The sequence below is a fragment of the Rhineura floridana genome, chromosome 1 (assembly GCF_030035675.1).
Source record: "Rhineura floridana isolate rRhiFlo1 chromosome 1, rRhiFlo1.hap2, whole genome shotgun sequence".
Lineage (NCBI taxonomy): Eukaryota > Metazoa > Chordata > Lepidosauria > Squamata > Rhineuridae > Rhineura > Rhineura floridana.
In genome coordinates, this window is record NC_084480.1 from 213803615 (window position 1) to 213831172 (window position 27558).

General features: G+C 40.8%; 1 protein-coding gene across 3 annotated transcripts in view; it reads right to left on the bottom strand.

Annotated features, from left to right (window-relative positions):
* Nucleotides 1-7017: 7017 nt before the first annotated feature.
* CAP2 (cyclase associated actin cytoskeleton regulatory protein 2) overlaps nucleotides 7018-27558 on the bottom strand; it is an 87588-nt gene continuing 67047 nt past the window's right edge. For 2 of the 3 annotated variants that reach the window (XM_061592236.1, XM_061592235.1), the window contains exons 8-13: nucleotides 24289-24493; nucleotides 21982-22154; nucleotides 20544-20667; nucleotides 20021-20103; nucleotides 16334-16474; nucleotides 7018-8900 (exon numbers count right to left, since the gene is read on the bottom strand). In XM_061592236.1, the coding sequence (XP_061448220.1) occupies nucleotides 8817-8900; nucleotides 16334-16474; nucleotides 20021-20103; nucleotides 20544-20667; nucleotides 21982-22154; nucleotides 24289-24493 (810 nt within the window). In that variant the 3' untranslated portion in view covers nucleotides 7018-8816. Of the gene's footprint in view, nucleotides 8901-14022; nucleotides 14366-14587; nucleotides 14662-15673; nucleotides 15780-16333; nucleotides 16475-20020; nucleotides 20104-20543; nucleotides 20668-21981; nucleotides 22155-24288; nucleotides 24494-27558 lie in introns of those variants that run through there. The other variant, XR_009758606.1, reaches the window with a different exon arrangement.

Below are 27558 nucleotides of genomic sequence, written 5' to 3' on the forward strand. Positions count from 1 at the left end.
AGTTTTGACATTGGGCTGATTTAGAAAATTGATGTAGAAGGCAAATGTGTTATCATTCTTAGAATTCAGTGCCCAATAATTTAATAGTATTAACATAAGAACAGTTCAGCAGGACCAGAACATAGGCCTATGTAGTCCAGCATTCCATGTTCACAATCTATGGAAAGCCTGCAAGCAGGGCATGAATATGACAGCTCTCTGCCACTCCTGATCCCCAGCAGCTATTACTTATTATATAGCCATCATGACTACTAGCCTTATCCTCCATGAGTAATGGGTGGAGGTTCCTTTTAAGTCAATATGTTTAAACTGTAGTTTGGGCTGAGCATGGAAGATTTATTGCCCAATCCTATCAGTGTTTACTCAGAGTTCAGTAAGACTTACTCCTAAGTGAATGTGCATAGGACTGCTGTCTTGACCTTTCAGTGGAACTGATAAATATGCACATGGTTCAGGCTGCACAGCTTCTACAGTTTAGAACCCAGATGAACAAGGAAGTATGCTGGAACAGTATATTGCCATTGCAGCATAATATTGTGACAGATACTTTTGGGTGTAATTAAATTAAAATAATTTAGCAAGCATACTAGAGATGATTCTGAAATAGCAGCAAGTTGCCTTTCTGTTCCATGATCAGCTAAGATCCTTTTTCTTATTCATGTATACTCCTTTGCTGGTACTTGACTGTGAGTATTCATTCACATATATTCAAATAATTAGACATGAAAGTTGTTTTTCTGTTTATCTTCGGTTGTATTTTAATGATTGCCCTTAAAAATCTAAAAATCATTTTAGATTTTAATAATTTAAATGTCACAGTCACCCCCCCCAGATAAAAGTGTCTTTAAAAGTAGCATTTGTTCATTTAAAAGTATCATTTAATAAGCTTATTCTGTATTTTCAAATCAGCCACTATTCCCATTTTCCCTCAGGAGTGTTTGGGAACTATTTACATTTCAGTGGTATTCTGCCACCTGGCGGCTATGTAGAATCAGTACCTCGATACTGGTTGATAAGTAAAAGTCAGGTATATTTGCTTTTTAACTTTAGAAGATGGGAACTAATTTCACAAAACCATATTTGTAGCTTTTGCTTTTAAGTGCAAAGTCAGAAAACAAATTGATTCTGATGCAAACACGTAATTTCCCTAAGTGTATATTATTTGAAGATTATTTTCGTAAAATGAATAACAGTGTTAACTCACTTAGAAATTGGTCTGAAGCCAAAATTCCAGAGCTTTTCTGAAAGTGATTAAAGCCTGTGACGTAGCACACCTCCTGTAGTTTTGACAGTACCTGCTCTGTGGTTTTTAGCTTTGAAGTTCTGATGGAATTATGTTCAGTACTCCAGAGTTGATCACAATGCCAGTTGCACAATACAGAGCAATGTGTCATGGTAACAATTATAGGTTCCACTTTGCTGAGTATTCTACTCAGCATGTTTACAAATAAAGTTCTTCATTGTACTATTAAGTCTCAGCTATATAATGCCCCTGTCAATTCACTCACAACATTATGTCTTACTATAGAATTTGGATACAAAATGTTATCACCAACATAAATGGTCAATTTGTTTCAATAAAATTTTATGATTTAGTCACATGCTTCATCCAGGTATTAATATTTTTTGTTCCCACATACACTGTACATAAATTCTCAAAATTGTAGGTTCTGTGCCTTGGACAGTCTGAAAACCCATTGGATACATGTATCTTTCAACTTTCTTTTTCCTTCCTTTTCCACTGATGCATCCTGCTCTGCCAACGCTCCTGGTTGGTAAGCTTCTTAGTGTAAAGTCTTTGGGGGTGGGGTGGGATAAATATATGAGTAAATAAATCACTAAATAATCAGATTTGCAAGGGCAAATGTATGTTTGAAATATCATGAAGAGCTTTTTTGTTGTGGGGGCACAAAAATGTGTGTGGGCAAATCAGAAAGATAAAGACTGGAACATTCACTCTCTTCCCAACTGCTTCTGCACTCTAAACTTCCTCTCAAAGCAGCTTCCTTTCAAAGGCATTGGGGCACTGTTTCACATTTGCACCCCTTTGAGTCTAACCTGTGGCCCTCCAGATATTGAACTCTAACTCCCATCAGCCCAAGCCAGCACTGCCAATGGTCAGAGATGATTTGTAGTCTAATGTAACAAAAAGGAGGCATGTTCCAGTGCTACTTGTATTCAGCCATTTTTTAAAGCTACTATGTAGTCTAGCAACATCTGGAAGGCCACAGACTCCTCAATCCTGGTCTAAGAGTATGTGGTTCCTGGTTGGTTGGCCATAAGGAAATGTGGCTCTTGGACTGAAAAGTTCCCCACCCTGACCTAGATCTTATTGCTCTGGCGTAATGAGAATCACCTTGGAATAAATAAATAAATACAAGTATGTGTGTCCTCCTTACTTAATAATAAGAGTAAGATATATCTTATTTATTTATTATTTATTTATTCGATTTATTAGTCGCTCATCTGGCTGGTACCCAGCCACTCTGAGCGACGTACAAAGCAAAAACATATAAAACATCAAGAACATCAAAAACTCAGCAATAAAACTAAACAAAAACATAGAAACAACTCAGTTACAATATGTTGAAGATGCCTTGGCCTTTGACACTTGAGATATGTGTTTTCAGGGCCCTTCCTCTTCCTGTGATCGTAATTTGTTTTAAACGGTTTTGAATATTGAATTTTTAATCTGTTGTAACCTGCCCTGGGTCTCTGGGTGGGTGAGAAGTCACATAATTCATCATTATCGGCAACAGCAACAGAGGCGGAGAACCTTTTTCAGGCCAACGACCACATTCTCCTTGGGGGGACACATGTCAGTGGTGGCCGTAGCCAGAGGCAAAAGCAGCTACTTTTGCACCATCACCAGCATGACAACGCATTGAGGTTTCGAGGGCTCAGGCTCGGAGAGGAAAAAACACAGGATGAAGATCAATCTGACAAGGGAGGGTTCTCTCGCCCAGAGCCAAACACCGCAAGCTGGTGCCAAGTCAAATCGCAGAGAGCTGATCAGGAGGAGGAAACGATGTCTCAACTTGTTGGGAAGAGTTAAGGGAGTTGACCGGCTCCTAAGTTGCCGTTTGGGTCTTGCACCATTTCAGTCCGAGGAAAAAACGGCCTGGCTTGCTAGAGGGGTCAGCTTGCAGCCTCTCTCCTCCTCCTCCTCCTCTCCATCCATTCCCGCCTGAGGGGACAAGAGCACAGCCCCAGCCAGCCAGCCGAGGCAGGCAGCAGGCATCCGGGGCCGGGCTGGGTGCACGGCGGCGGCGGCAGCAGCGGAGCCAGCATGGGCCAGAACGCACGGCGGGCGCGGCGAGGGTGCAGGGCCGCCGGGCAGGCATAGCGACCCTGGCCGGGGGATGGAGCGCGGCGGCGGTGAGGGGCGCCAGGAGGCGGCTCGTTGAGGTGCGCCAAGCGGCGAGTAGGGTTGCTAGGTCGGAACCATCCAAAAACCTGAGAAAATGGGGGCGGGTCCTAGTGACATCACAGGGCGGGCCCTGGTGACATCATGGGGCGGGCCCTAGTGACATCATGAAGCATGATACATTGTATCAACCACGCTTGCGTGCATACCATTCAAAAAAAATTTTCTGATTGGAAATTAAAATAGAAATCTTACCTAAAAGAGGTCCAGCTGAAGTGACAAGGTCATTCCTTCTCACCATCTTAGGGAGTATGGATGGAAAATGGAAATGGAATGCCTTCAAGTCGATCCCAACTTTTGGTGACCCTATGAATAGGGTTTTCATGGTAAGAGGTATTCAGAGGTGGTTTACCATTGCCTTCCTCTGACTTTGGACACATATACTTTGGACACATAATGAGAAAACATGATTCATTAGAAAAGACAATAATACTGGGAAAAACAGAAGGGAGTAGAAAAAGAGGAAGACCAAACAAGAGATGGATTGATTCCATAAAGGAAGCCACAGACCTGAACTTGCAAGATCTGAACAGGGTGGTTTATGACAGATGTTATTGGGGTCGCTGATTCATAGGGTCACCATAAGTTGAAATTGACTTGAAGGCACATTAACAACAACAACTGAATTAAAGATACAAAAAAGGAAAGTGGAAGGTGTTTTATTTTATTTTTTACAGCCTGGAGAAGTAGTAAGAGGTAAAGTCAGGAATGAATGCATTTTTTTAATGAACAAGATAGCATGTTGAACTATCTTGTAAAAATGAACTAAGAGTGCTTGCAGCAGCTATGCTAATGCAGAGTGAGCCAGTTGTTATCTGCATGGTGCTATGAAGTCAGTTGTATGTTAACTGTATGCTCATGCAACAGATGGTATAGCACAGTGGGGAGGAGAGCCTGGCTGGGAGTCCAGAGTCTATGAGTTCAAATCCCCACTCGTGTCTCCTGGATGTCAAGGGCCAGCTAAAGATCACCCCCACAGTGAGTGGCTCAGGGATTATGTGCCCTGCCACCTGTGGGCAAGGTGCATAGTCGCAAGGAGCCGTTTCCCCCAGCTGGCAGTTGCGGACAAGGAAGGGACTGGCTTGTGCAGCTGTGGCAAGCTGAGCAGGCCCTAGCCTGGTGGGGAGTACTAGCCTTAGATGGTAAACCGCCTCTGAATACCGCTTACCATGAAATCCCTATTCATAGGGTAGCCATAAGTCGGAATCGACTTGAAGGCAGTCCATTTCCATTTCCATGCATATAATTAAACAGATGCAGTCAAGTTTTTGGACTTTATTGTGATTGCTGGCCAAGCAGGATAGGGCTCATGGGAGTTTTAGTACAATATCTGGAGGATGCTACTTTGGCTGCCTTTGGGATAATAGATGGCAGCCTTAAGTCTGAAATGGTGTTTGGAATTCTGTAGAGACCAGCCAGTACACATTATGTCATAAGGCCAATTCTTAACCATTTGGCTGTGGCAGTTACCTGAAATTGCTCTTTCATGGGCTTTCACAAACACCACCAAGCTTTTCTTTTAAAACAGACCAGCTTGTTTAAGTACATACAAAGAATAAAAAAGGAAGTCAACTGACAAGAACAAGACACTTTTTTTCTAAGCAAAATTGATCAAAGAAAAAAAGTATGCTTGTGTGTGTGCCTGTGCGTTTGTGTGTAACACACACACACACACACACACACACTTACATGTAGCATAGAATCACAGAGCTAGAAGGGGCCTTTTAGTCCTTCTAGTCTAAGCCCCTGCTGGAAGTCCAAAACCCAGAACAAGATCAGGTCTGTTCGCTTAAATTGCCACATTAGAGACTTAATGAGACAACACGAGTCAGTTTAATGGGAACTTTCCCACAACAGGGTGACCATATGCTTAGATCTGATAGACCTGAAGCAGCTGACAATTTAGGGCAGCCTTCCCCAGCTTGGTGCCCTCCAGATGTTAGCTGGTGGCAGCTGTATGCCCAAAGATATCTGGAAGGCACCAGGTTGGGGAAGGCTGCTTTGGGGAGATGGGAAATGTGCAGAAAAATGGAACAATGGCACACATTCCTATTTGTTGTCATTTCAATCCCACATCCTGTCAAGAAAAGACAATTACATGATGATTCTGTCCGTTTCCAGCAGTGCAATTATCCAGAGGAAATAGTAAGAAACTGAGGATTAGGGCCAAACTCTCTCTTTCTCTCTCCAGCCTCTCTCTCTTTCTCTCTCTCCAGCATCTCTCTCTTTCTCCAGCATCTCTCTCTTTCTCCAGCATCGCTCTCTTTCTCTCTCTCTCTCTCTCTCTCCAGCATCTCTCTCTTTCTCTCTCTCTCTCAGCATCTCTCTCTTTCTCCAGCATCTCTCTCTTTCTCCAGCATCTCTCTCTTTGTCTCTCTCTCTCTCTCTCTCCAGCATCTCTCTCTTTCTCTCTCTTTCTCCAGCATCGCTCTCTTTCTCTCTCTCTCTCTCCAGCATCTCTCTCTTTCTCTCTCTCTCTCAACATCTCTCTCTTTCTCCAGCATCTCTCTCTTTCTCCAACAAAGGCTCGTGCTATTACTTAGCATGATGCAAACCTGGGAGCGGAATGGGACTTGGCTAGAGGGGAGAGAGCATGGATTGCTTTGGGTAGTGTTTTCCCACACGCAGCCTGTCCATTTGCTGTCACTTGGCTCATCCTGCTGTGCTTAGGCACTTTCAGTGGTGGCATTGCAACCCTGGAATACTCTCCCCAGTGAGGCTCATCTGGTACTGAGCCTGATTTTTTCTCAGTTTCAGATGAAGACCTTTTCAGTTGCTCAGACCTTTTAGTTTAGTGTTGTCCAAATTGTTTTAATCTGGCATTTACCATTCTCTGCTTCTCGATCCAGATCTCACCTCTCTACAGAGAAGGGAAAGCACTGAGCTCATGAATGTGGTAGATGGAAGCTAGGAATGAGGGTGGAGGGAGAAGACTGGAAAGGAATTAGCCAACATAGGAAATTTCCTCCCCTGCCATGCCACTTTTCCTCACTGTCACATCTGTAGGACTCATGCTTCCCCTACAGATCCATTTAGTAGTACATCCAAATAAAGCCAGAAAACTGATTTATAAATTGAGGATCTCCTTATGATAATTAGAACATGGGCAATAAACACAGATTTCTAAGCTATCATGAAACTAGAGAAGCAGTGTGAAATTACTTCCACTCCTAGCAACTTTTCATGACATATTTTAAGTTCAGCCTAAGTGGTGGGCTCTTTGTTTTTTGGCCTATTCCATTCCCATCTTTTATGACAATGACAGCCAAGTTGTAGAGGCCTTTTAGAGGAACCATAAGGAGTGTAGAATGATAAAAGTAAGCTGTGTGTGTATGTTTGTGTGAAGAAGTGTGCACATGCCTGCTTGAGTTCATCACAAAAGTGCACGTTTGTTCCCCTGTGTCAATGTGTGCATGAGAGAGCAAATGTTCAGGCAGAGTTGCATATGTTGTTAAATAAGTTGCCCTTTGCTGCTATTCTAGGGACAATACTGTTGTGCTTTTCTCAGTCCTTGAGAGTTAAATTACTATTATATACATAGATCTCCCATAAATTTGAACACAAAAGGCAATATAAATAATTACAATGTATTATATTTAAACAAGTTACAATTTTATTTTTAGTCTTGTCAGATTTACTATTGAAAAATGGCATGTGCTAAAGCCACAACATTATACATATAGATCAAACATCAGAGAGCAAAATCTTATTATGTGAGTGCTATTTGTTGTAGTATTTATACAGTATTACAGTCAAATATAATTTTAAAAAATGAAAGTTACATACCTTGTAAGGTGCAGTAGGCACAATTTATATCCTGATCTAGCTTTGCAAGCATATTACCATCATTTCACTGTTAAAAAGTATTATAAGAAATCATATCAGCGTTAAATACTATGTACTGAAATCATACAACATGTACTAAACATCACATTAGTGTTAAAAACTAAAAACTATGGTCTGTGGAGTCAAGCCCATACCTCAAAATACAATCCCTTTAGTCTGACTTCAAAATGTTTTCAAAAGTAATCTGTGGCTTTTCTTAATGTACATTTTTGAAGAATTGCAGAACTATGCTCTCGCCCAATACACAAAATAAGATCTATACTTAGGATAGCCAACTTCTGCATTATAAGGAGCCGCTCTCATAGACACTGGCCTGGAAGTGTATTTTATTGCAAAAACTGGCACCCTCAGAGATGGCCAGGATGAAGTACATTGATTTCAGTAGGTCTACTTTGAGTATGACTTAGTCTCACAGCATCAAATAACTTTTTACCATTACTTAATATTTGGTAGGGTTGCAAGTTTTGGCCTTTTGGCCAGCAATTGGCCACCCCTTTAAGAGATTGCGATTTATGGTCTGATTCCTTCCAGACATGGGAATACTTAGCATCTAAGAGATCCAAGAGAAACAATGTTTAACATTTAGTACGACCCTCACATTATCAAATAAATGTTCAGGGTTTTTTTCCTTTTCAGATTGTGTTGTTAAATACTGTTTGTAAAGAGAAACATTGCCCAAAAGTAAGGAAATGTTGTAAGGGTTCAGGGGAGGAGTGAAAAACATAGTAGAATGCAGAAAGATTTACTTACGTTTAAAGTAACATTTTCTATAAATGATCTGTGCTTGTTTGAACTGAACAAAAACAAAAATTACAGCAAACTCACCTTGTTAAAAATAGGGGATGGATGATGGTTAAGGAAATGTGTAACTGAACTAAAATAAACCTAGCTTTTCTATTAGCAACTGTATTGCTGGGAGTTGTACCTTTGCAACTTTCAAAAGCTCAAAGACATCTAAGAACTACAGACTTTCTGGGATCCAGCTTCACTGTGCGAGACATGAATAATTTCAAATCTAAAATGAACATCTTACTATATTAAGATTTGTTTTAACCAGCCAAAACATTACAAAAGGAATGCACTGAAACATGACAAAGTGTATCATGCAGACATTTGGTTTCTTATATGTAGTGAAATAGTCAATAACCTGAATGGTTAATTTTAAAAATATTTATACATTCACATGATGTGTATAATCTATCTGCAAACAAAGGGAAATTGTTGACATATTAAGAATATCAGGATGCCTACAAAAATGTACTGGGGCTGTGCGGAGTGGTTTCCAAGCATGTGTGTCACGGCAAAATAAACGTTCATGCCTTCTTCAAACATAGCTGTGTACATCAGTATCTCTCCCCCCCCTTGCCCATAGAGATGATCTTGGTGGAGAAAAAATACCATATGTAATACAGTGTAGTTTCTAGAGTAGTTGCTTGAAGGCTTATCACTGCTGTATAAACCAGTGCTACTTCTAGTTCTTCATGCTGCTGCTTTCTTTAGGGTGCATTTCTTTGGAGAGTGGTTTTTCTGTGACCCTTGGAAATTAACCCACAATCTCTGTAGGGTCAGTGACCAATTTGGAACCATCCCATGATGTCTTGAACTGTTCAGGAACCGGAAATTCTTTCTGTGTGGAGACAAGATTGACAACGTTAATTGGTTAAACAAATGGTTATTATGAAAACTGATGCACTTACTATTAGTGACACATGAGTGAGGTCTTTATAACTCAGGCATGCCTGGATTACAAAGGACTCCTTATTATGTTTTTTAAAATTCTTCAATACCACACAAAAAACAAATGTGGCATTTTTGCAGCTTTTGTTGCACTGGTACATTTGTGATTTCTCATGTAATTTGATGACAATCCTCCCGCCCTTTAATATACAGGGTTAAAGTATAAGGTTAGGATAGTATAAAGGTCAAAAAGTAGGAAAATGCCACATTAAGCAATTCCTGCCTTATATGCATTACGGTATCCTTAACTCTCTGCTGTAATATGACGTTATCAGAGGTGTCTAAAGCCAATCATGCAAACAAGGAATTAACTGAATGCCACATAGAAGTCTCATGCATTATTAAGATTATGAATTACATACACACTTCTACAGTACACATATTCCATATTTTCACTTTTCATTTTTAATGGTTATTAGGTAAACATTACTTCTTGATTTGAAATAGACATTTCAGTTCCTTACATTACGTCACAGTGATGAGGTTGGCCACTGTGGGCAAGAATTGCTCAGTTTCATGTGTGGGGATTTTTTCTGGGGGAGAGTAATTAAATTACAAAATCTTGTCATTTGCACTATGAAGTATTCAATCATTGAACTTCTCTGCGTTTATGAAGCATGAGGGCTAATTTCTGTATGCCGTTGATAAACATTCCTAACCTTTCAGATCAATCCTATGTCTGCTCAATGTAAGTATCTCTGAGTTCAGTGGCACTTGGTCCCAGGTAAACATTTATAGAATGCTGCAGTCCTGTGTGTATTTTGATGCAGATCTGAACTCAGGAGATCTGTTGCTGTAAGTGTAGACTCCCATACACTGGGCCCAAATAACTAGACATTGTCACAAACCCCTCTGTGTCATGTACTACTAAGCCTCCTTTAAATCTACCTCTCTCTAGTAAGAAAAAAGTTATCCATATTCTTCCTCCTTCTCATCTTCTTGGGATGCTTCCCAGCATTGATTGCCTCTTTCTTCAGACATTACTTTGCCTACACGCAAATTGCATCTGTTCTAGGCAACCACCTCATTGGTGGTTAGCTCCTCAGCTTCATTTATAACCCTGATTAGATAGCATAAACTGTTAAATATTTTCCCTTATGCTTTGTCACTTCCTGATGACCTTAAGGGGATCCAAAAACACCAGAGTGATCCTGACTCTCTACAGAAGTTTGCTTCCTACATTGGACTGCTCAGTATAGATTTAGGTAGACCAGCAAGTTGCTTTCCTTTATTACTTTACTGCCTTTCTTCTATTTTTCCTTTTATATTCTGCTTTAATAAAAATCAGTTTAGAACTTAGGCTTGAATAGATTTCAGTACCACCCAGGAAAGAGTTCCCTTCACATCTAGAGTTACACAACAGGCTTTTAGTTAAGTGGAGGCAAAGAGAAGACAAGTTGATGCAGCGAGTTTGGATGGCTGTCCCCCTTATTCCCAAAAAGTAAACAGCTAGTTGTGGGAACCTCACTCACCCCAACTTAGGCTGGACAGGCATACATTATGCATAACCTGTCCATTTCTCATATATTCCATGTGCCATTAACAGTTCACTACTACAGCTCTCTCACTATTTAAATGATCTGAGGAAATCTTGAAGATTTGGAAAATCAGACATTTAAATACACAGGAGAGTTGTTTACACATGAGTTGAAACCACAGTAATGGAGGAAGTGGGTATACTCAAGTAAATATGAAAGGCATGATAGTTCCACTGTAGTTAAATCTCATTACCTGTACCAAGCAATACATCATATTTTATTTTAAATAGCTTTTAAAAAGTTATAGAGAAAAACATGCTATGCCCAAGTAATCACTAGATTCATGCCTAACTGTAAAGTAAAATTTCTAAAAGAGAGTTGTCATTTACCATAGTTAGTGTAGAGACAGATGCAACCCTAAACCATCTTTAAGGCAAACAAAGGAAAGTGGGAAGAATATTGCACAGGAGAAAGGAAGGAGAGGGCAAGGCCGGTTCTAAAGGGCGGCCAGGTGGGGCACTGGCCTGAGGGCCCCTGGAGCTACAGGGGGCCCTCCACTCTCCGCAATCCACGGAAGCATCCGTGGACCGCCATCGCCCCGCTTTACCTACCTTTCTGTTGTTTTTTGCAGCGCGCAGATTTGCCATCAATAAAGATGGCAGCTGAAGTTTCCTTAAGGGGCTGAAGCCTCTGCTGCCATCTTGGCTGATGGCACGCATGCATGCTACTTGTGTGTGTTGCTGCCATCAACAAAGATAGCGGCAGACGCTTCAGCCCCTTAGGGAAACCTCAGCCGCCATCTTAATTGATGGCAAACCTGCGCGCACCGCAAAAAACAACAGAAAGGTAGGTGAAGCGGGGGGATGGCGGGCGACGCAAAAGCTCCTGTCTTGCAGTCCGCAGATGCTTAAGTTCCACAGATCGTGGAGGGGGAGCGGAGGGGCCCAGGGCAGGCTGGTACCCAAGGGCCCCGGCATGCTTGGGGCCGGCCCTGGGAGAGGGAAACAATGTGCACTCCTGAGAGTGGCTTGCATGTTACATCCGCACCAGGCCTCAGTAATTGCTCCATACATGTTTCTTGGAACTTTCTGACAAGGAAATAAGCTATATAATTAACGTGTGTTCAATTTTGTATTAAAACAGCAATGCTCATGGATTATTTTATTTCTACAATGAACATGTCCGAGTATGCATCAATAACTTACAGGATCACATAGCTAAATTTACATTGGCTTCTATTTAACCAAGAAAAGCAAGGATAAGAAGAGTATTCACCATATGCTCAGAGGCACATTGCCAAATTCTTCCAAGCTACACAGGAAGTGGATTGGACTGTGAAAGACCAACCCAAATTGTGTTTGCATTTTTACAAATGTGTATGGCAGTACAATATCTCAGAGAGGAGGTCAGGTCTCCTGCTCCCCTAATGCATTCACTATAGCTGACCAATTTCCCTGCTTTTTAAAGTTTGTTAGAAATATCTGTTGGCTATAGGTACGTTCTTAAACTGCAAGGCTTTTTTTTGCCTATTAGTGAATTTCTCTGCTTTTTACTCAGAGAGGTAAGAAATGGGATCCTGTGCAAGTTTCCTGAGAATGGATTGATCATAATGGGCTCAAGTTGCAGGAACCCAGATTTCAACTGGACATCAGGAAAAACTTCCTGTTAGAGCCATACAACAATGGAATCAATTACCTAGAGAGGCAGTGGGCTCTCTGACACTGGAGGCATTCAAGAGGCAGCTGGATAGCCATCTGTCGGGAATGCTTTGATCTGGATTCCTGCCTTGGACTTGATGGCCTTATAGGCCCCTTCCAACTCTACTATTCTATGATTTGCATGCCTACTGAGTTCAATGGGATTTATTCCCCTGCAATCATGCTTAGGATAGGTGAAACTGACCACGGGATGGAGAAGGGAGGAGGAAGGGCAGGGGTAGGGAAGGAATAGGGAGGGGAGGGGGGAGGACAGGTTTGATCATTTGCATGCTTATTGAGTTCAGTGGGATTTACTCCTATGCAATCATGCTTAGCATATGTAAAACTGACCATGGGGGGGCAGAGAAGAGCGAGGGAGGGAGGGCTGGAGTGGGGAGAGGAGGAGGAAGGAAGAGGGGAGGGAAGAAGGGAGGAGGAAGGGAGAGAGGGAAGGAGGAAGGGAGAGAGGGAAGGAGGAAGAGAGGGGAGACGGTAGGGGAAGGAGGAGGAGTGGGCAAAGAGGAGGAAGAGGGGAGGGGAGGAGCAAGGGAGAGGGGAAGGAGGGTAGGGGAAGGAGAGAGGAGGAGGGGAAAGGCAGGTCTGATCATTTGCATACTTACTGAGTTCAGTGGGATTTACTCCCGTGCAATCATGCTGAAGATAGTAAAACTGACCATGGGGGAGGAGGGAGAGGGGAAGGGAAGGAGGAGGAAAGAGGGGATTGAAAGTGGAGAGGGAGGAAAAGAAACGGGAGGTAAGAGGAAGGGGATAGGAAGGAGGAGGAGGGGAGGGCAGGTTTTAGCCCATCTGTGTGTACTTCCAGTCACAGCAACAGCGCTGGAGAGAGCTCAGTGTCAAAAATCCCACTGAGTGTATGTCAACCTTTGGATGTGCTCAAATAAGTGTTTAAAACAAATGGACAACTGCTTTAATTTCCTGCATTCTTTGTGCTTGAATAACTTAATATATTTTGTAAATTGTACAAATGTCAAATTAAGATGCACTGCCATTGCTCTAGTCTTCTTTTGAATATTTTGTCTGCTTTTGAACCACGAGTCTCTCTAATTATTACTTCGTTTTGTTCCTCAGGTTTTCATGATCTTGTTCTTGCCTGGTTTCAGACTTCTAATCTTTCTTTTATTATTTCTGTTAATGGTTCCTCTTCTTCTTTTCTCATTCTTTTCTTGCATGTTTCTCTTCTCAGTCCTTGTTTGTTTTTTATTTACTTCCTTTGAGATGTGAGTTCAAGTCCATCTCTGGCGAGATGTACATGTGGGTGCCACAAAGCAAACCTACCTTTTAGGGTTGTCGTGCTGACAACAATAATTTTAGATAGACAAAAATATGAAATGGAACTAGGACCCAGGTCTCCAGCAAGCAGTGCCCTAACCACAAACAAGACAGAAAAAAGGCTCAGAGTGAGGCTTTTGTAGTTTTCCAGGGACCTAGCCCATGATGCACACACCCTTTTCCCCTCCATTGCCATCTAAGCCCAGTACCTAAGGGCCTTACATGGAGTTTTAGTTGTGTACAGGTTTAACAGACAGGAAGGTTTCAATCCCTCTTTACTCTCCCAGGGAAAAGATGTGTGCGCACACACACACCTGGGCAGTGCAGTTCATTAGCCAGTCTGAGTAACTGGCACATGGACCAAAACATCACTATCTGACCTATTATATCCCAGGATGTCTTTCATTTTGCCCAGCCCCTTGCACCCCATCCAGCCACACCTCGCTATCTCCATTTCATTCACTGCCAGTATCTGCTGTAGTGGTAGTTTTTCTGCTAAAAATCATGAGAACACAGATGGAGCTGAAACAGTCACAACCTTTATTAAAACATATCATTTTGGTGACTGAGTATGATGGTATTACAGAAGAATAGGGTTGGCAAGTCTTTTGTGCCTAAAGGGCCCTGTGCCATTGAAAAGTGCATGACAGACAGGAACAGGTGCACCTGTCCCCTTAACCATGTCTCTTTGCTAAGTAATGCAGCGCCTGTTACATTACTGTCCATGATGCATTCTGGAAAGGCACAGGAGCCATGCTAGAACATAAAGGTGACAGCTGTACAGAAGAACAACTATAATCCCAGTACTGCTGTTAGATTCACTTGTCGTTTGCATGGCACCAGAGGTGTAGAACATCTTTGTCTTTGCATACTGAATGGCTGCTGGTTGCCTGTGGAGAAACAGAAGAAACATGACAGAGGTAATGAGCAACAGGTAGTGCCTGCAGCAAGTCTTGTGACTTATGAACTGCTGACTGAACAAGTGAGAAAGAGTCCTACCACTTAGGTGTTCTTGCATGTCTTAGCCCAGATCCCCACTTTGGTAGCTCTGATGTCTTATTTGGGGAGTCACCTGATAGGGAAAATTATGTGATCATAACAGCAGTACTCACCTATCCAAAACTGGGAGCTGTAGTGGAACTCTGCAATTTCTGATTGGTCGGGTCCACATGCATTGGCCTGTATCCTGCAAAAAGAAAGGGGGGGTCACAAGTGTTTAGCATGGGTGAAATGGAGTACCTAGTATTCACCAACAAAACTTAGTGTGCTCCCCATTTATTTCACTAGTGCATTGAGGGAGCTTATCTCTATTTGTGATAGACTCTGTCTCATCTATTACCATCTGTTGAGGGAGGATCAAATTAATTTTGATTTGGGAGCTCCACATTCCCAATATCTTTTTCTCTCTCAAAAATAAATCTGAGAGGGGAGGATGGGGGCTATGGCATGAGAAAGGGAGATTAGCTCTTTACCACCACCCCTGCAATTCCCAAATCCTGTGGAGGGCAAAACGTATGGTCCCAAGTCTGTAAAGTTTCTCCTTCACAGCTAATTACCAGTTTTGAGGGAATAATTTAGATCAGAGCTGCGGCATGGGGACAAAGGGTTAACCACCACCACTCCCCAGTGCCACAGTCCCAATCAAAAATTGGGGCATTCTCCAGTAGATACTTTTTGAAAAAAGAAAAAGACTGTAGGTATTCCAAACACAGAATTTCCATGGCATGTCTACCGTTGACCTTAAGGGAGGGTTATTAGACCAATACACAGCTTCCCCAATTTGGGCAGAGTGGGAGAAAATCTGTTGCCACATGCAAAGTGGAAGTTTCAAAGGGGCCACCAACTGGACAAGAGCCCAGCTCTTCATCACTTCTTCACTAGTTCTTGTGGGCACTTTGTCTACATTGGCAAGTGAGCTCTCTGAAGTATAAGGTCCTCAGGAAGATGATAGTACCTTGACAGAATCTGGCTAAGGATCTGCGGTCTCTGGGCTCAGCAATCTCAGGATCAAGATAGTCCTGGTTTCGGACTTGGTGTCAAGACCCGGGCCTAACATCCCCCCAGTCTATACTCCTGACCCTCCTGATTCAGCTAGCCTCTCACCTGCTGTGTCAGTGGCCAAGTTGCTACTTGAAGATGCAGTCATTACATGCATTTTATTAAGCGAAATTCATGGCAAGCCCTTCTTCTTTACTTACCTTTGTAGGGTGCCTTGTCCTTGCAGTCCCAGTTGCAGCAGTGACATTCAGGATCTTGATAGGTGGTTTATGTGTGAAATCATGAGGCAAGGCAATTGTAAGGATTCTGAGAAGAAAGCATTTCAAGACACATTCTGTTCCCTGCCTTTTAATCATTAGTTGATTTTTGTCCATTTCCATTTCTGTTATTTCCCTTCCTAACTTTATTAGATTATAAGGCTGTAAGAAGACCTCACTCTGATTTTATCTAGAATATAGCACTTTGTTTTGGAAGTGCCTTAGTAAATAATAATAATAATAATATGCTCTTCCTATTATTATATGGAGGATCTGTTGAACCACTTTTGATTTTAAAAACAGTAATAGATTGTTATTTAGCTTTTTAGTCTGTTTTATGTTGTATTTTACAGTTGTGATTTTGTCGTAATAGTACACTGCCCTGATTCACTCAAATGAGGGTGGTGCATAAATATTTTAAATAAATATTAAATTAATAACAAGTTGAATATATTTTAATGATATATATTTCAGAAATATATTCCTTTAATCCAAAGGACTTTTTCTTTCTCAGAGCAAATTGTTGTTGGTTACCAATATAGTATATGGTTCAGTGTGTATTTTAGAAATGTGTATCAGGCAATTTAAAAATATTGCACTTACGTAATCACCATCCTGTGGGATAAGGATGTTCATTTCAGATGACTTAGCACTCACAATCTCACAGTCTAGTGATTCCTCACTCAGGTATATATGGCAGCCTTCAGTCTTGTTAACTGAAATGGTTGGCACTTTCCCTAGTACCTGTAGAACAATAAAAGGACTTCAAACTATTTAAAATAAATTAAAAAGTTGTTAACATCAACAGAAAGGAATTTTTCCTATCAGGCTAAGCAGGGTTCCATTAAAGTCTACCACCTTCCAATGGTAATTCAAGACTCAGTTTAGTCTCCTTTTGCTGTTGACATGTCACAAGCAACTGCAAATGACTGAAGAAATCATTCACCAAGCATTGCTCTCATGTAACCCTATTCATGTCAACATTTTTTTTAATGGCACTTTTCTTGAAAAGGCAGAATTTGTCTTTTTTTTCCTTTTTACCAAAGGAAAATAATAATAATTGGGTCAATATTCTACCAGCACATATATGCAACTCAGAAATATCAGTGCATTTACTAGAAACAGCAGAGGAAGCAACAGATAGCAGAAATAAAACACTGATAACTAGGAAGTGTAGGTTCATAGTAAGGAAAAACATGCCTCATTACTTCTGTAGCAATCCAGTGCGCATTTGATTTAATTAGAGTAATCCCATTAATTTCACCAAATAAAGGTGTTTGCAATAAAGTGTCAAGTCTATTGACATGTTTTGTAATTAAAGATACTGAGACAAGCAAAATTGACTTCTAAGGAGATGGATATTAGCCAGTTCTTACTGAAAGTTCCACAGAAGTAAAGGGCTGGGATAAACAGGCTGAGTCACTGCTTGTCAAGAGTAATGCCTAGTGATATTTCTACCCCTCCCTTCCCTCTCTATAAAAGAGCAGAGGTTGCTTGAGGTCATAAAGAGCACATGTGTATGTGTATATATAAAATGGAAAGAATTAAAAAGTCACATCATGTTATAAATACAGAGTAAATGTATGTTACCGACAAAACTATGAGCATAGGCCCACAGTTTAATGGTGGGCTCTGTTGTATGGTCAACATAAAAGTGCTATTACGGTTGAGTTGCCTTCAAGCTCTGCTTGTGGAGTTCTCAGAAGAATCCAGGAATGGAAACAAGATACCATGCCTGATGGACCTTTAGATCTAATCTTCCTATGTTGTAATGTGCCCTTATGTTCACATTCTGTTGTCACCCAGCAATAGGGATTGTGAGGGAAGGGAATGAGCTGTGTTTTCTTTCTTGAGAACAGGTTTGGGTGGGTGAAGGGAAGAGAAGCAGTCTGTCAGGGTTTCAGTACTTCTGTTCCAACCCAGAAATTGCCTTGGGGTGGGAAATGGCAATCATTAGAAGATGGTTTCCCAAACTGTGGTCCATGAGCATCTTTCAGGTGGTCTGCCATGTGTATTTGTATGTGGATTTATGGTTGAAGACAGGAGACGGCACATCCATTACATTTAATATTCATATTGATTTTAATTGTTTAATTTTAATTTAATTTAATTGTTTCTTTTATTTCTTATATTGTATTCTATTCTATCACAGTTTGAATTATGTGGAATACAATAAAATAAAATTCTATCTATCTATCTATCTATCTATCTATCTATCTATCTATATATCTATCTATCTATATTCTGCCCTTTCTCCCAGTAGGAGCCCAGGGCGGCAAACAAAAACACTAAAAACATTCTAAAACATCTTAAAAAACAGACTTTAAAATATATTAAAACAAAACATCTTTAAAATATTAAACCATCTTTAAAAACATATTTAAAAACTTTAAAAGGATCTTAAAAAGCAATTCCAACACAGACGCAGACTGGGATAAGGTCTTTACTTAAAAGGCTTGTTGAAAGAGGAAGGTCTTCAGTATGTGCTGAAAAAATAACAGAGATGGTGTCTGTCAAATATTTAAGGGGAGGGAATTCCAAAGGGTAGGTGCCACAACACTAAAGGTCCACTTCCTATGTTGTGCAGAATGGACCTCCTGATAAGATGGTGTCCGCAGGAGGCCCTCACCTGCAGAACGTAGTGATCAACTGGGTATACAAGGGGTAAGATGAACTTTCAGGTATCTTGGTCCCAAGCTGTATAAGGGTTTGTACACCAAAACCAGAATATATAAGAAATAAAAAGCAATACAAATAAAATTAAAAGCATACAGTATTTAACACAATGCATTACAGTTGCTACAACAGGCAGAAAAATTGCTAAGTGATCCACCAAGACACTCAGCAATTTTCAAGTGGTCTGTCGAGGGGGGGTTGGACACTACTGCCCTAGAAGAGGAGAAGTGAAGGAATGCATCAGCCATGCATTCAGCAAGAATGTCAAGAGGCCCTATGTATGTACAAATGTATCAATGTAGGGACTCCTCTACATGAGCAGGAATAATGGAAGAATGTGCAGCAACTGGAAGAGAGAGCTAGTGAGCGCATCAGTAGTTGGGGGTGGGGGGGTGTCTCATTTACAACCCAGAAATTAGCATTAGGGGTGGTAAGTCTTAGGAAGAGGAGGGACAAAACTGGGCAGAAGGGTGATGAAATGGCATATCTCAGTAGGCTGCCTAGTGGCTTGCTAGGCTGAATCTTTTTCCCTATTCTGTTTATTCTATTTAGCAATGACGGCTAACAGCTATGAGCATGGCCTCTATATATGTTCCCCTAATCCCCTTTTAAAGCCATGTAAGTCAACAACTACTGCAACACCTTGTGGAAGCAAATTCCGTAAGTCAACCGTGTGCTCTGTGAAGAAGTACTTCTTTTTCTGTTTTGAATCAGCCACCATTCAGCTTCATTGAATGATCCAGGTAAACTTCTGCCTGCTTTCTCCATGACGTACAATTTAATAGACGTCTATCAAATTCCCCCTCAATAATTTTTTTCTGAAACTAAAAATTCCACATACTGTAGTCTTTCCTCAGAGGAATCATGCACCAATCCATTGATCATTTTGGTTGCCTTTACAGGAACTTTTCCAAATTTACAATATTATTTTTGAGAAGTAGTGACTAGAACTATACTCAGTATTTCAAATGTGACCACACATAATCAAAGTAACAAGTAATGAAATCATTTTAAATAAGTTAATATTTGCTCTCAACTTTTTTTTCTTTTGCTGAAGAATTTGAGTTTATATTAACAAAATGTAGGTTTTATGCAGCAGTGTTCCTTTGTGGTTCACATACATTATCTTAGTAATCCTTACAACAATCTTTTAAAGTAGGCTAGTATTATTATCCACAAATGGTAAGTAAGATATTATAGCTTACCTAAGGACCAAACTAGACATGATGTTAAATGCATCTTTGCATTTAACATGCATGTTTTTAAAAATGCAGACAGCAGCTGCTAAAGGGAGGTGATAGCCATTAGGAATACAGTAGGCGGGAGAGTTTAACCCTTCCTCTCATGTTATGGTCTTGGCAAAAATCACTGCCATTGGAAGGAAAGCGCGGAGGGAAGTTGTGCATTTCATGGAAATATAACTGTCTTTGGTCAACTAATGGTGGAGAATAATTTAATTCTGAAACCTGGGACCCTAACATTGATTCTTACTAGCACTGTGCACTTCTGTGATCATTTAGGGAGCCTTATATTTCTTGTGGCTAATTTTCCCTTAACATATTTTCCCTGTTTTGGATTTTTATTTTTGTATAAATGTTATTAATGAATGTTTACCTGTATCTGAATATCATTGGAATTGATCACTTCAACTATGCCCACAACATTGTCAAATACAAGGCCAAACTTTTTGCAGTTGTCTGAGAAAAGGAGAAAAGAAATAGATCATAAAACTTATTCTGATATTGTTGACCAGATGAGAAAGCATTTTAAATATTACAACTTGCAAGTATTTATGAGTTGTAGCTACTTAAATGGTACCCAGAAAAAGGCCAAACTAGACATGAGAAGACCCATTGAAATTAATGGAGCTACATTCGTTATGCCCATTATTTTTAATGGGTGAGTATATGTTAGAATCAACCCTAAGAATCTGATTAGTTTTATTCATATTCTTATCCCCAAAGATTTCAACAATGTTCTACAGTGTTAGCACCTATAAGACCTTTGCAAGATGTTCAGTACAATCCTATGCACGTTTGCTCAGAAGCAAGTCCCACTATGTTCAGTGGGGCATATTCCTGATATGTGTGCATAGGACTGCAGGCTCAGTCTTTGCACTAGGAGTAAGAGTACATACCTACTGTAATGGAATTAATTTTTCCTTTTATTTGTAATGTAGATTTGTTGCACTTGAAAATGTAAGCTACTTGCTTGAGTTCAGTGTCAGTAATTAAAAGGTCATTCTTGTCTTCTTGGTATTCCTGTATTTCAGGGAAAAAAATAAGAAAGTTTCACACATCACATATTAGCCACAGTATCTACATTTTTCCACCAGTCACAGTTATCTACAGAGAATGAGAAGACCTCACAAAAATGGGTAAAAATCTAACCCACAGTTACATCCTCCCAGTGTTTCTCCTGGTTCTACTGTTGCAAGTCCTACAGGGCTCCGTTTGGTTCGATGAAATTTCCTTAGATGATTTTGAAGTTTATTTGAACATTTTAACAAATGAAATACACATTTTGTTAAGCTTCCAAACATTTTTGGTGAAATTTTTAAAAAGCACAACTCAAGAAAGTATCTGTAGTGATGCAAAGTCAAACTGGCCCAGCATCAAGGGAACTGCACTAAAAGTGTTGTCTTTAGTTGATATTGCAAGTAATTTTTTACTGTAAATTGGTTAATATCATACCCAACTTTCTAATGATATTCACAAATAAGCAATTTTGACCATTCTTCCCAAATATTACATTATTATTTTCAGTGTCATTGCTGTGACTGGCTATATCTGTTCCAGAACATGCCATGAGCAAGTGAACCCACATGCCATTCCAGGTCATGTCCTTGATTAGGGCTCCCCTTCTTCTCAAGTAAATTTACTCTTGTGGATGTATGGCAGTATGCCATTCCATGCAGCACACAGCTGTACTAATGTCTCAAATGGAAGAACAGCAGCAACCCCTCGAATCCCAAAGAGTGTAAGGGATGGTCACCAGGGCTGTGGAGTTGGTATGCCAAACCTTCGACTCCGACTCCTCTATTTTTCTACTGTCCGACTCCGACTCCGCCCAAAATTGCTTCCGACTGCACAGCCCTGGAAAGGGCTGTAAATGTCTTTTTAAATGGGAAGCTCTCATAGGAGCATTTTTATCGCTGCCTGAATATGCGCTGATCTTGGCATCACAGCATTTGTCTCCATCTGGGTCCTATGTCACACACTGACACACAAAATGTTTTCCATCTTGAGTTATGGTGAAATGCTCAACTACAGCTGACTTCATGGGAAGCTTCTTTGACATTTTGAATTTATATTTTAAAAAAATTATCAATCAAAATTTATTTTGAAGCCGGAGTCAGAGTCGGTACATTTCTACCAACTCCAACTCCACTCAAAATTGCTTCCGACTCCGACTCCACGACTCCGACTCCACAGCCCTGATGGTCACCCCCTTATGTTGAGATGCTTTAATGTGCTGTTTCATACAGCATGTTACCACACCTACTGTAAACTCTATTCCAGAGAAGGATCAGCAATATGCCATTTCCATGTTAGTTACAGGTGAGCTGCACTTACCACTCTCCATTTCTTTCCTTCAAGTTCTAACACAGGACAGTGGCTCTGTTGAGGAGGCTTGGGAGTTATTGGACTTGGTGAATGGCTTTTTGTAGGAGATCGAATTGGTGCCCCTTGGGCCCGAAGACTGGGGTTTTTATGGGTCTTCTGGTCGTCAGAGACATGGCGAAGCCCTAAGAAAACCACAAGTGGCAGTACAAAAAGATCAGCTCTGTACACCTATCAATATTACCTTCTTCAGACTGGCCAATATGATGGCCAAACTCTTGCTATTGTACCATGTTAGATAAGTCAGTAAACAATTCTATTTGAACACAACTTTGTCTGTGAAAAAGCTTGATGTTTGATTTTCTTCAAAGCTCTATGTTTGATTAAGACTAGAGCTTAAAGTTTCTCAGAATGTAAGCAGCAACCTCAAGCGAGATTCCCAAATCAACTGACAGCCAATTCATGTTACAAGATTGGCATCAGGTTTCTAAATATTGTACTCTGAGAGAAAATCTGACAGTTCGTTTGCTTTTTCCTAACTGGGTATGCTTTTGTATGCACAAGATCCTGAAAGACTGTAGTGTTGGGGTTCATCTGAGTCTCCTTGCCCAATGGCTCTATGAATAGCCACATTCAAAGGGACTAAAGGGAGACCAGTGTGGTATCCTGACAACTCTCCGCTCTGGGCCACCTCAGTGCCCATCTCAGCTCCTGCAATGGTTCAGGGCTGAAGGTTAGGGGGTGAACTTTCTCCCATCTGACCCGAGGCCATCATTGGGCCTTGTCTTGCCAAGGCACCAAAGTCCCTACAATGAGAGTGGGTCTGACAGCAATCACAGGGGTGCTTCCCTTGAGCCACCCAAACCACTAGCTCTGGTTGTCTGAGGGAGCTTGTGTCTGTATGCTTCTCTCTGCTGATATCATGAGGGCAGGGCTTAGGCACAGCCCTCAGCCTACAGTGATTTTAGAGGGTTTTTTTTAGAGCTTTGAAATGGAAATGGACTGCCTTCAAGTCGATCCTGACTTATGGCGACCCTATGAATAGGGATTTCATGGTAAGCGGTATTCAGAGGGGGTTTACCACTGAGGGTTTACTATTCTTCAGTAAGTTTCACTTGTCTTTACCATGTGTACAGATCCTTGCCAACACTGTAGAACCCTCTGATTCCTCAGCTTCCATGTCTGCATGCTAGCGGGGGGAGGGAGGTTACAAAACTATGATACTATATGGGGAAACTGAATGTCTCAGAATGGATCATGCAGGCAAAAAGACATATTTATTTAAACCACTGAAAATTTACAATGCCCCACAGCACTGTTCTGGCATGACTTTTCTCCAGCACCAGTGCAGGCAGCTGAATCCCAGTAAACCCCAAGCAAAGCTGGGAGATAAAATTTAGCCTTGCCCAGTGGTCATATATCTATATAGAGAGCCAGTGTTGTGTAGTGGTTAAAGTGTTGGACTAGGATCTGGAAGATCAGAGCTCAAATCCCCACTTAGCCATGAAGATCATTGGGTGATCTTGAGCCAATCACCATGTCTCAGCGTAACCTACCTCAAAAGGTTGTTGTGGCAATAAATGGGGAGGGGGAGAATCATGTATGTCATCTTGAACTTCTTGGGGGAAAGGTGGAATATAACTGTAATAATAAATAAACCATTGCTACAGCTGCTGAAGTTGATTAGAGTTGTCTCATCAGCTGCAAACTAAGCCTGTGCCTTGTCACAGGAGGGCTAGGGCACTGTGGGCTTGCAGATACTAGCAGAGACCTGCTGAATCCACTATAATCCGCAGCAGCCCATGTGGTTGTTTCACACCTGCTGGACAATGTGGTATTCCTGTTCCCAGCTATTTCTGGGGTAAGCTGGGGCATGATGGGCCTACACAGCTACTGGAGAAGGATCCATCAAATAAGGATGTGGATCATGCCACTAGTTCCAATTAGCACAGTTAACTGAATACAGAAAATTGCCAAAGTTCTTCATTTCGTTACATGCACACAGTGGCAGAGAAGTCAGCAAAGCAAAAGTAAAAAAAGAACAGAGCCTGCAGTAGTCAGTTCAAATAAATGAAGAAGTACTTCAGTCAATAGTACTGATTTTCACAGATGCCAAACACCATCTGACAATTGGTAATTGCATTTTAGCTTATTTGAAAGCTGAGCTGTTAATATTAATGAGATCAACATCTTAAGGTTGCAAGTTAAACATTTTGCCATAGACATATATGGGAGTTAATGAAAGCAAGGTTGGTGTTTGTTTTTGGAGGAAAGAAAAAGATAATTTGAAGAGTAACAAATGTATTATTTCCTTCACACCTTTGGTAATATCTTCTCCTTGGTTCAGCTGGGCAAATAAGGCTGAGCGGGTTGCAGTTGTATCATCTTTTGCATTTTCGGTATCGAAGGCAGGTGGAGGTCCTGGTGGTGGAGGAGGTGGTGGTGGCGGTGGTGGTGGAGGAGGAGGAGGGACCTGGTTGCCTGTTAGAGTAGACAGCCCAGATGCTGCTGAGGCAAGTGGACCCTGTAAATAAAATTTAGAAAGGTGTCTGGAACTATATAAACAGATGGTGTCACAAATCACATGAGAAAATGGTGAACACTTCTACACAATTATATTTTTGGTGTGGTGGAATATGAACAGATTCCATAATTTCCCTGTGGAATGCATGATTTTAAAAAACAATAGGTTTGGATGCTCGCAAAATAAAAAGTTTTGGAACTCTGTTTCCTTTGTTGCTTACAACCTTTGGCCATCAATATATAGTTTGAAAAAGGGGGGAACATATAGACAAGCTACTAACAGTACTGCATAAAATATAATAAATCTTTTATTAAGAACAAAATAAGTTCTTCCAGGGAACCAAATTGTATGATTCATATTTCTAAATTAATTAGTCATCTTTACAGGTCTAATGTGTAGTTTTCTATGAATCTTTCTGACTGCTACAGTGAATAATGCAATTCTGAACATGCTAAATATGCCTCTGACAACAGAGCAAAATCAGACCTCCGTACAGCAGGTATGATCCTGCTGGGAGGAAGGGCGGGATATAATTCAAATAATAAACAAATAAATAAAATAAAATAAATAACAAAATTGCCTATGGCCCTCCAGATGTTGTTGGACTACACTTCTCACCATCCCTGACCATTATAAAGAGAACAATATAAAACAGTGCTCAATATCCTCTACTACACTCACAGAATATGTACAATGCTGATGATCTATTAGAACACTAGAGTACCTGCTAACAAACTGATGACATCATTTGACACCTCATGCTTATAAAAGACTTTTATTTACCAATAAATATACCTTGCCTTTCTGTTTAATAAACAACACCTAGGGGCTTGATAGACCATGGTTTGAAGTTGGCTTGTTTTGAAACTTACCAGAGTTTGCAATAAACCAGTGGTTCGCAAACTTTCCCCCCCACAGAGCATTTGAAGACTGCTGAGGATTTTGTGGACCGCTTAATAATTTTTTGCCTTTGTAGCAATTGTATTGTGCTGTGCTAGATGCTGTATTCTTTTAAAGTTATATTTTAATTGTTTCCGTTATTTCTTATATACTGTATTTTATTGTATTACAATGTGAATTCCATAGAATTCAAATAAAATACAATATAAGAAATAAAAGAAGCAATAAAATAGAATTAAAAATCAATATGAATATTTAATACAACAGATGTGCCATCTCCCATCTTCAACCACAAATTCACAGGTGGCCTGCGGACCACAGTTTGAGAACTCCTTGTTATAAACCATGATGTCTAGGCCAGACAACGATACAAGCCATGATTCACAGAAAGTGAAACTAAAAATTGCTGAAGTTTTTCTCCAGGCCACTTGGTGGTGGCGGGGAAGCACAGGAACCTAAGGCTTGCTCAGGTTTGTTCTAGGCCATCCATGTTATGCTAAATCATGCATAATGTGTGAACAAAGTCAAGGTGGCTTACAGCAAATACTATGGAAGGAAAAGGTTAGAGTTAAAACATACACCTGGCAATAATGGTCACTTTAGAAAGAGACATACAGTATGTCCCATGAACTGAGTGAATGTAATGCAATATTAGAATACAAAAATTTAGCTGCAATCCCATGCACCCTTACTTGGGAGTAAGTATCACTGACATCTGTGGAGTTTACTTCAGAATAAACATGCTTAATGTAAAGCACAGCGCTTCCCATTGATGACATGTGTGTTTCTTCTCTTACAGTTTTATTGCAATTCCTTTTACAGCCTGTTAGCTTTTGCTTGTCAGTGAAATGGTTATTAATTACGTAGATTGACAGGAGTCCCTCTGAGAAGTCACACTCTGATATACCGACAATTTCCTACACAAATTTGGTCTGCGCAGGAACAAAATTCATTATCAAAATGTGTCCAGAACTATCACATCTTCCCAGTATGTTAGATTGCTGCTCATGGAGAACTTTTGATATGGATGCTTTCAAACAGCAATCTTACATGTGTAGTATGAGCCAAAGCACATGTGATGGTCTGTTATATGTAGTTTCTTCCTATGTTTATTCTTTTACAAAATAAAGTTGCAGAGGCTATAGTCTAAACCAGAAGACCCGTAAGGTGAGGTTTGCTTCCAGGTTTGTTTATTTTTTTCTGCTTTGAAAAACAACCCATCTGCTTTTTGTCTTACAGGAGAGAAGCAACTTGTCAGAGGTGGGGTGATAAGTAGAGGGGGGAAATGCCAGGGGCAAAAGGATAATAAAAACAGAAGAAGAGTCCTGCAAGATCAAACAAGTGGCCCATCTAGGCCAGCATCCTGTTCTCGCAGCGGCCAACCAGATGCCCATGGGAAGCCCACAAGCACAACCTGAATGCAAGAGCACTCTCCCCAGTTGTGCTCCCCAGCAAGTGACATTCAGGGTCATATTGCCTCCAGCGGTGGAGGCAGAACACAGCCCCTGTGGCTAGTAACCGATCAAGACACCATGGGGCTTCCGCTTTAGATTGCAGCCTCTGCAGCTGCATTTTGTTAAAGAAAACAAAAACCTACATGCAGCTGAGCATAACATGTGTACTGCTTCTGTCTCTGAAACAGAATGGCCCAAGAAAACTGTACTACATGCCTCCCGGCACATTGAAAACAGGCAGGAATTTATTGCTCGGTTCTGATATCAGTTTTGAGAAAGACTAAACAGAACAGATTGAGGTTCTGGTATATCCGGACTTCCGGGAAGGGTGACTTAGCCTGTGTCTGCTTTTGAGACGGGCTCCTGCCTCAAAAGAAGCTTATTCAGATATATCAGTCAGATTTTTTCTTTTTTTGACTGATTAAACTTCTCCCGGGTAGGGAGAAACGAAGAGATTAACCTCAAAGCCTATTTTTGTTGGGACGACCAGATCTCATTAATTTATGGGACGAGGTCCAGCCGACGAAGGTGGGACGGATTTTTAACAACAAGCTCTATCTGGAAAAGCGAACGTTCATCTTATCTTCTAAGAGAGAACGCACTAACAGGCAAGCACCCTTCTTTCTATATTTTTCTTTTACTTGACTTAAATTGTTGCTGTTTAAAAGAGATTTGCCAGATTGATCGGTTTTTGACATCTCACTGGGGAGC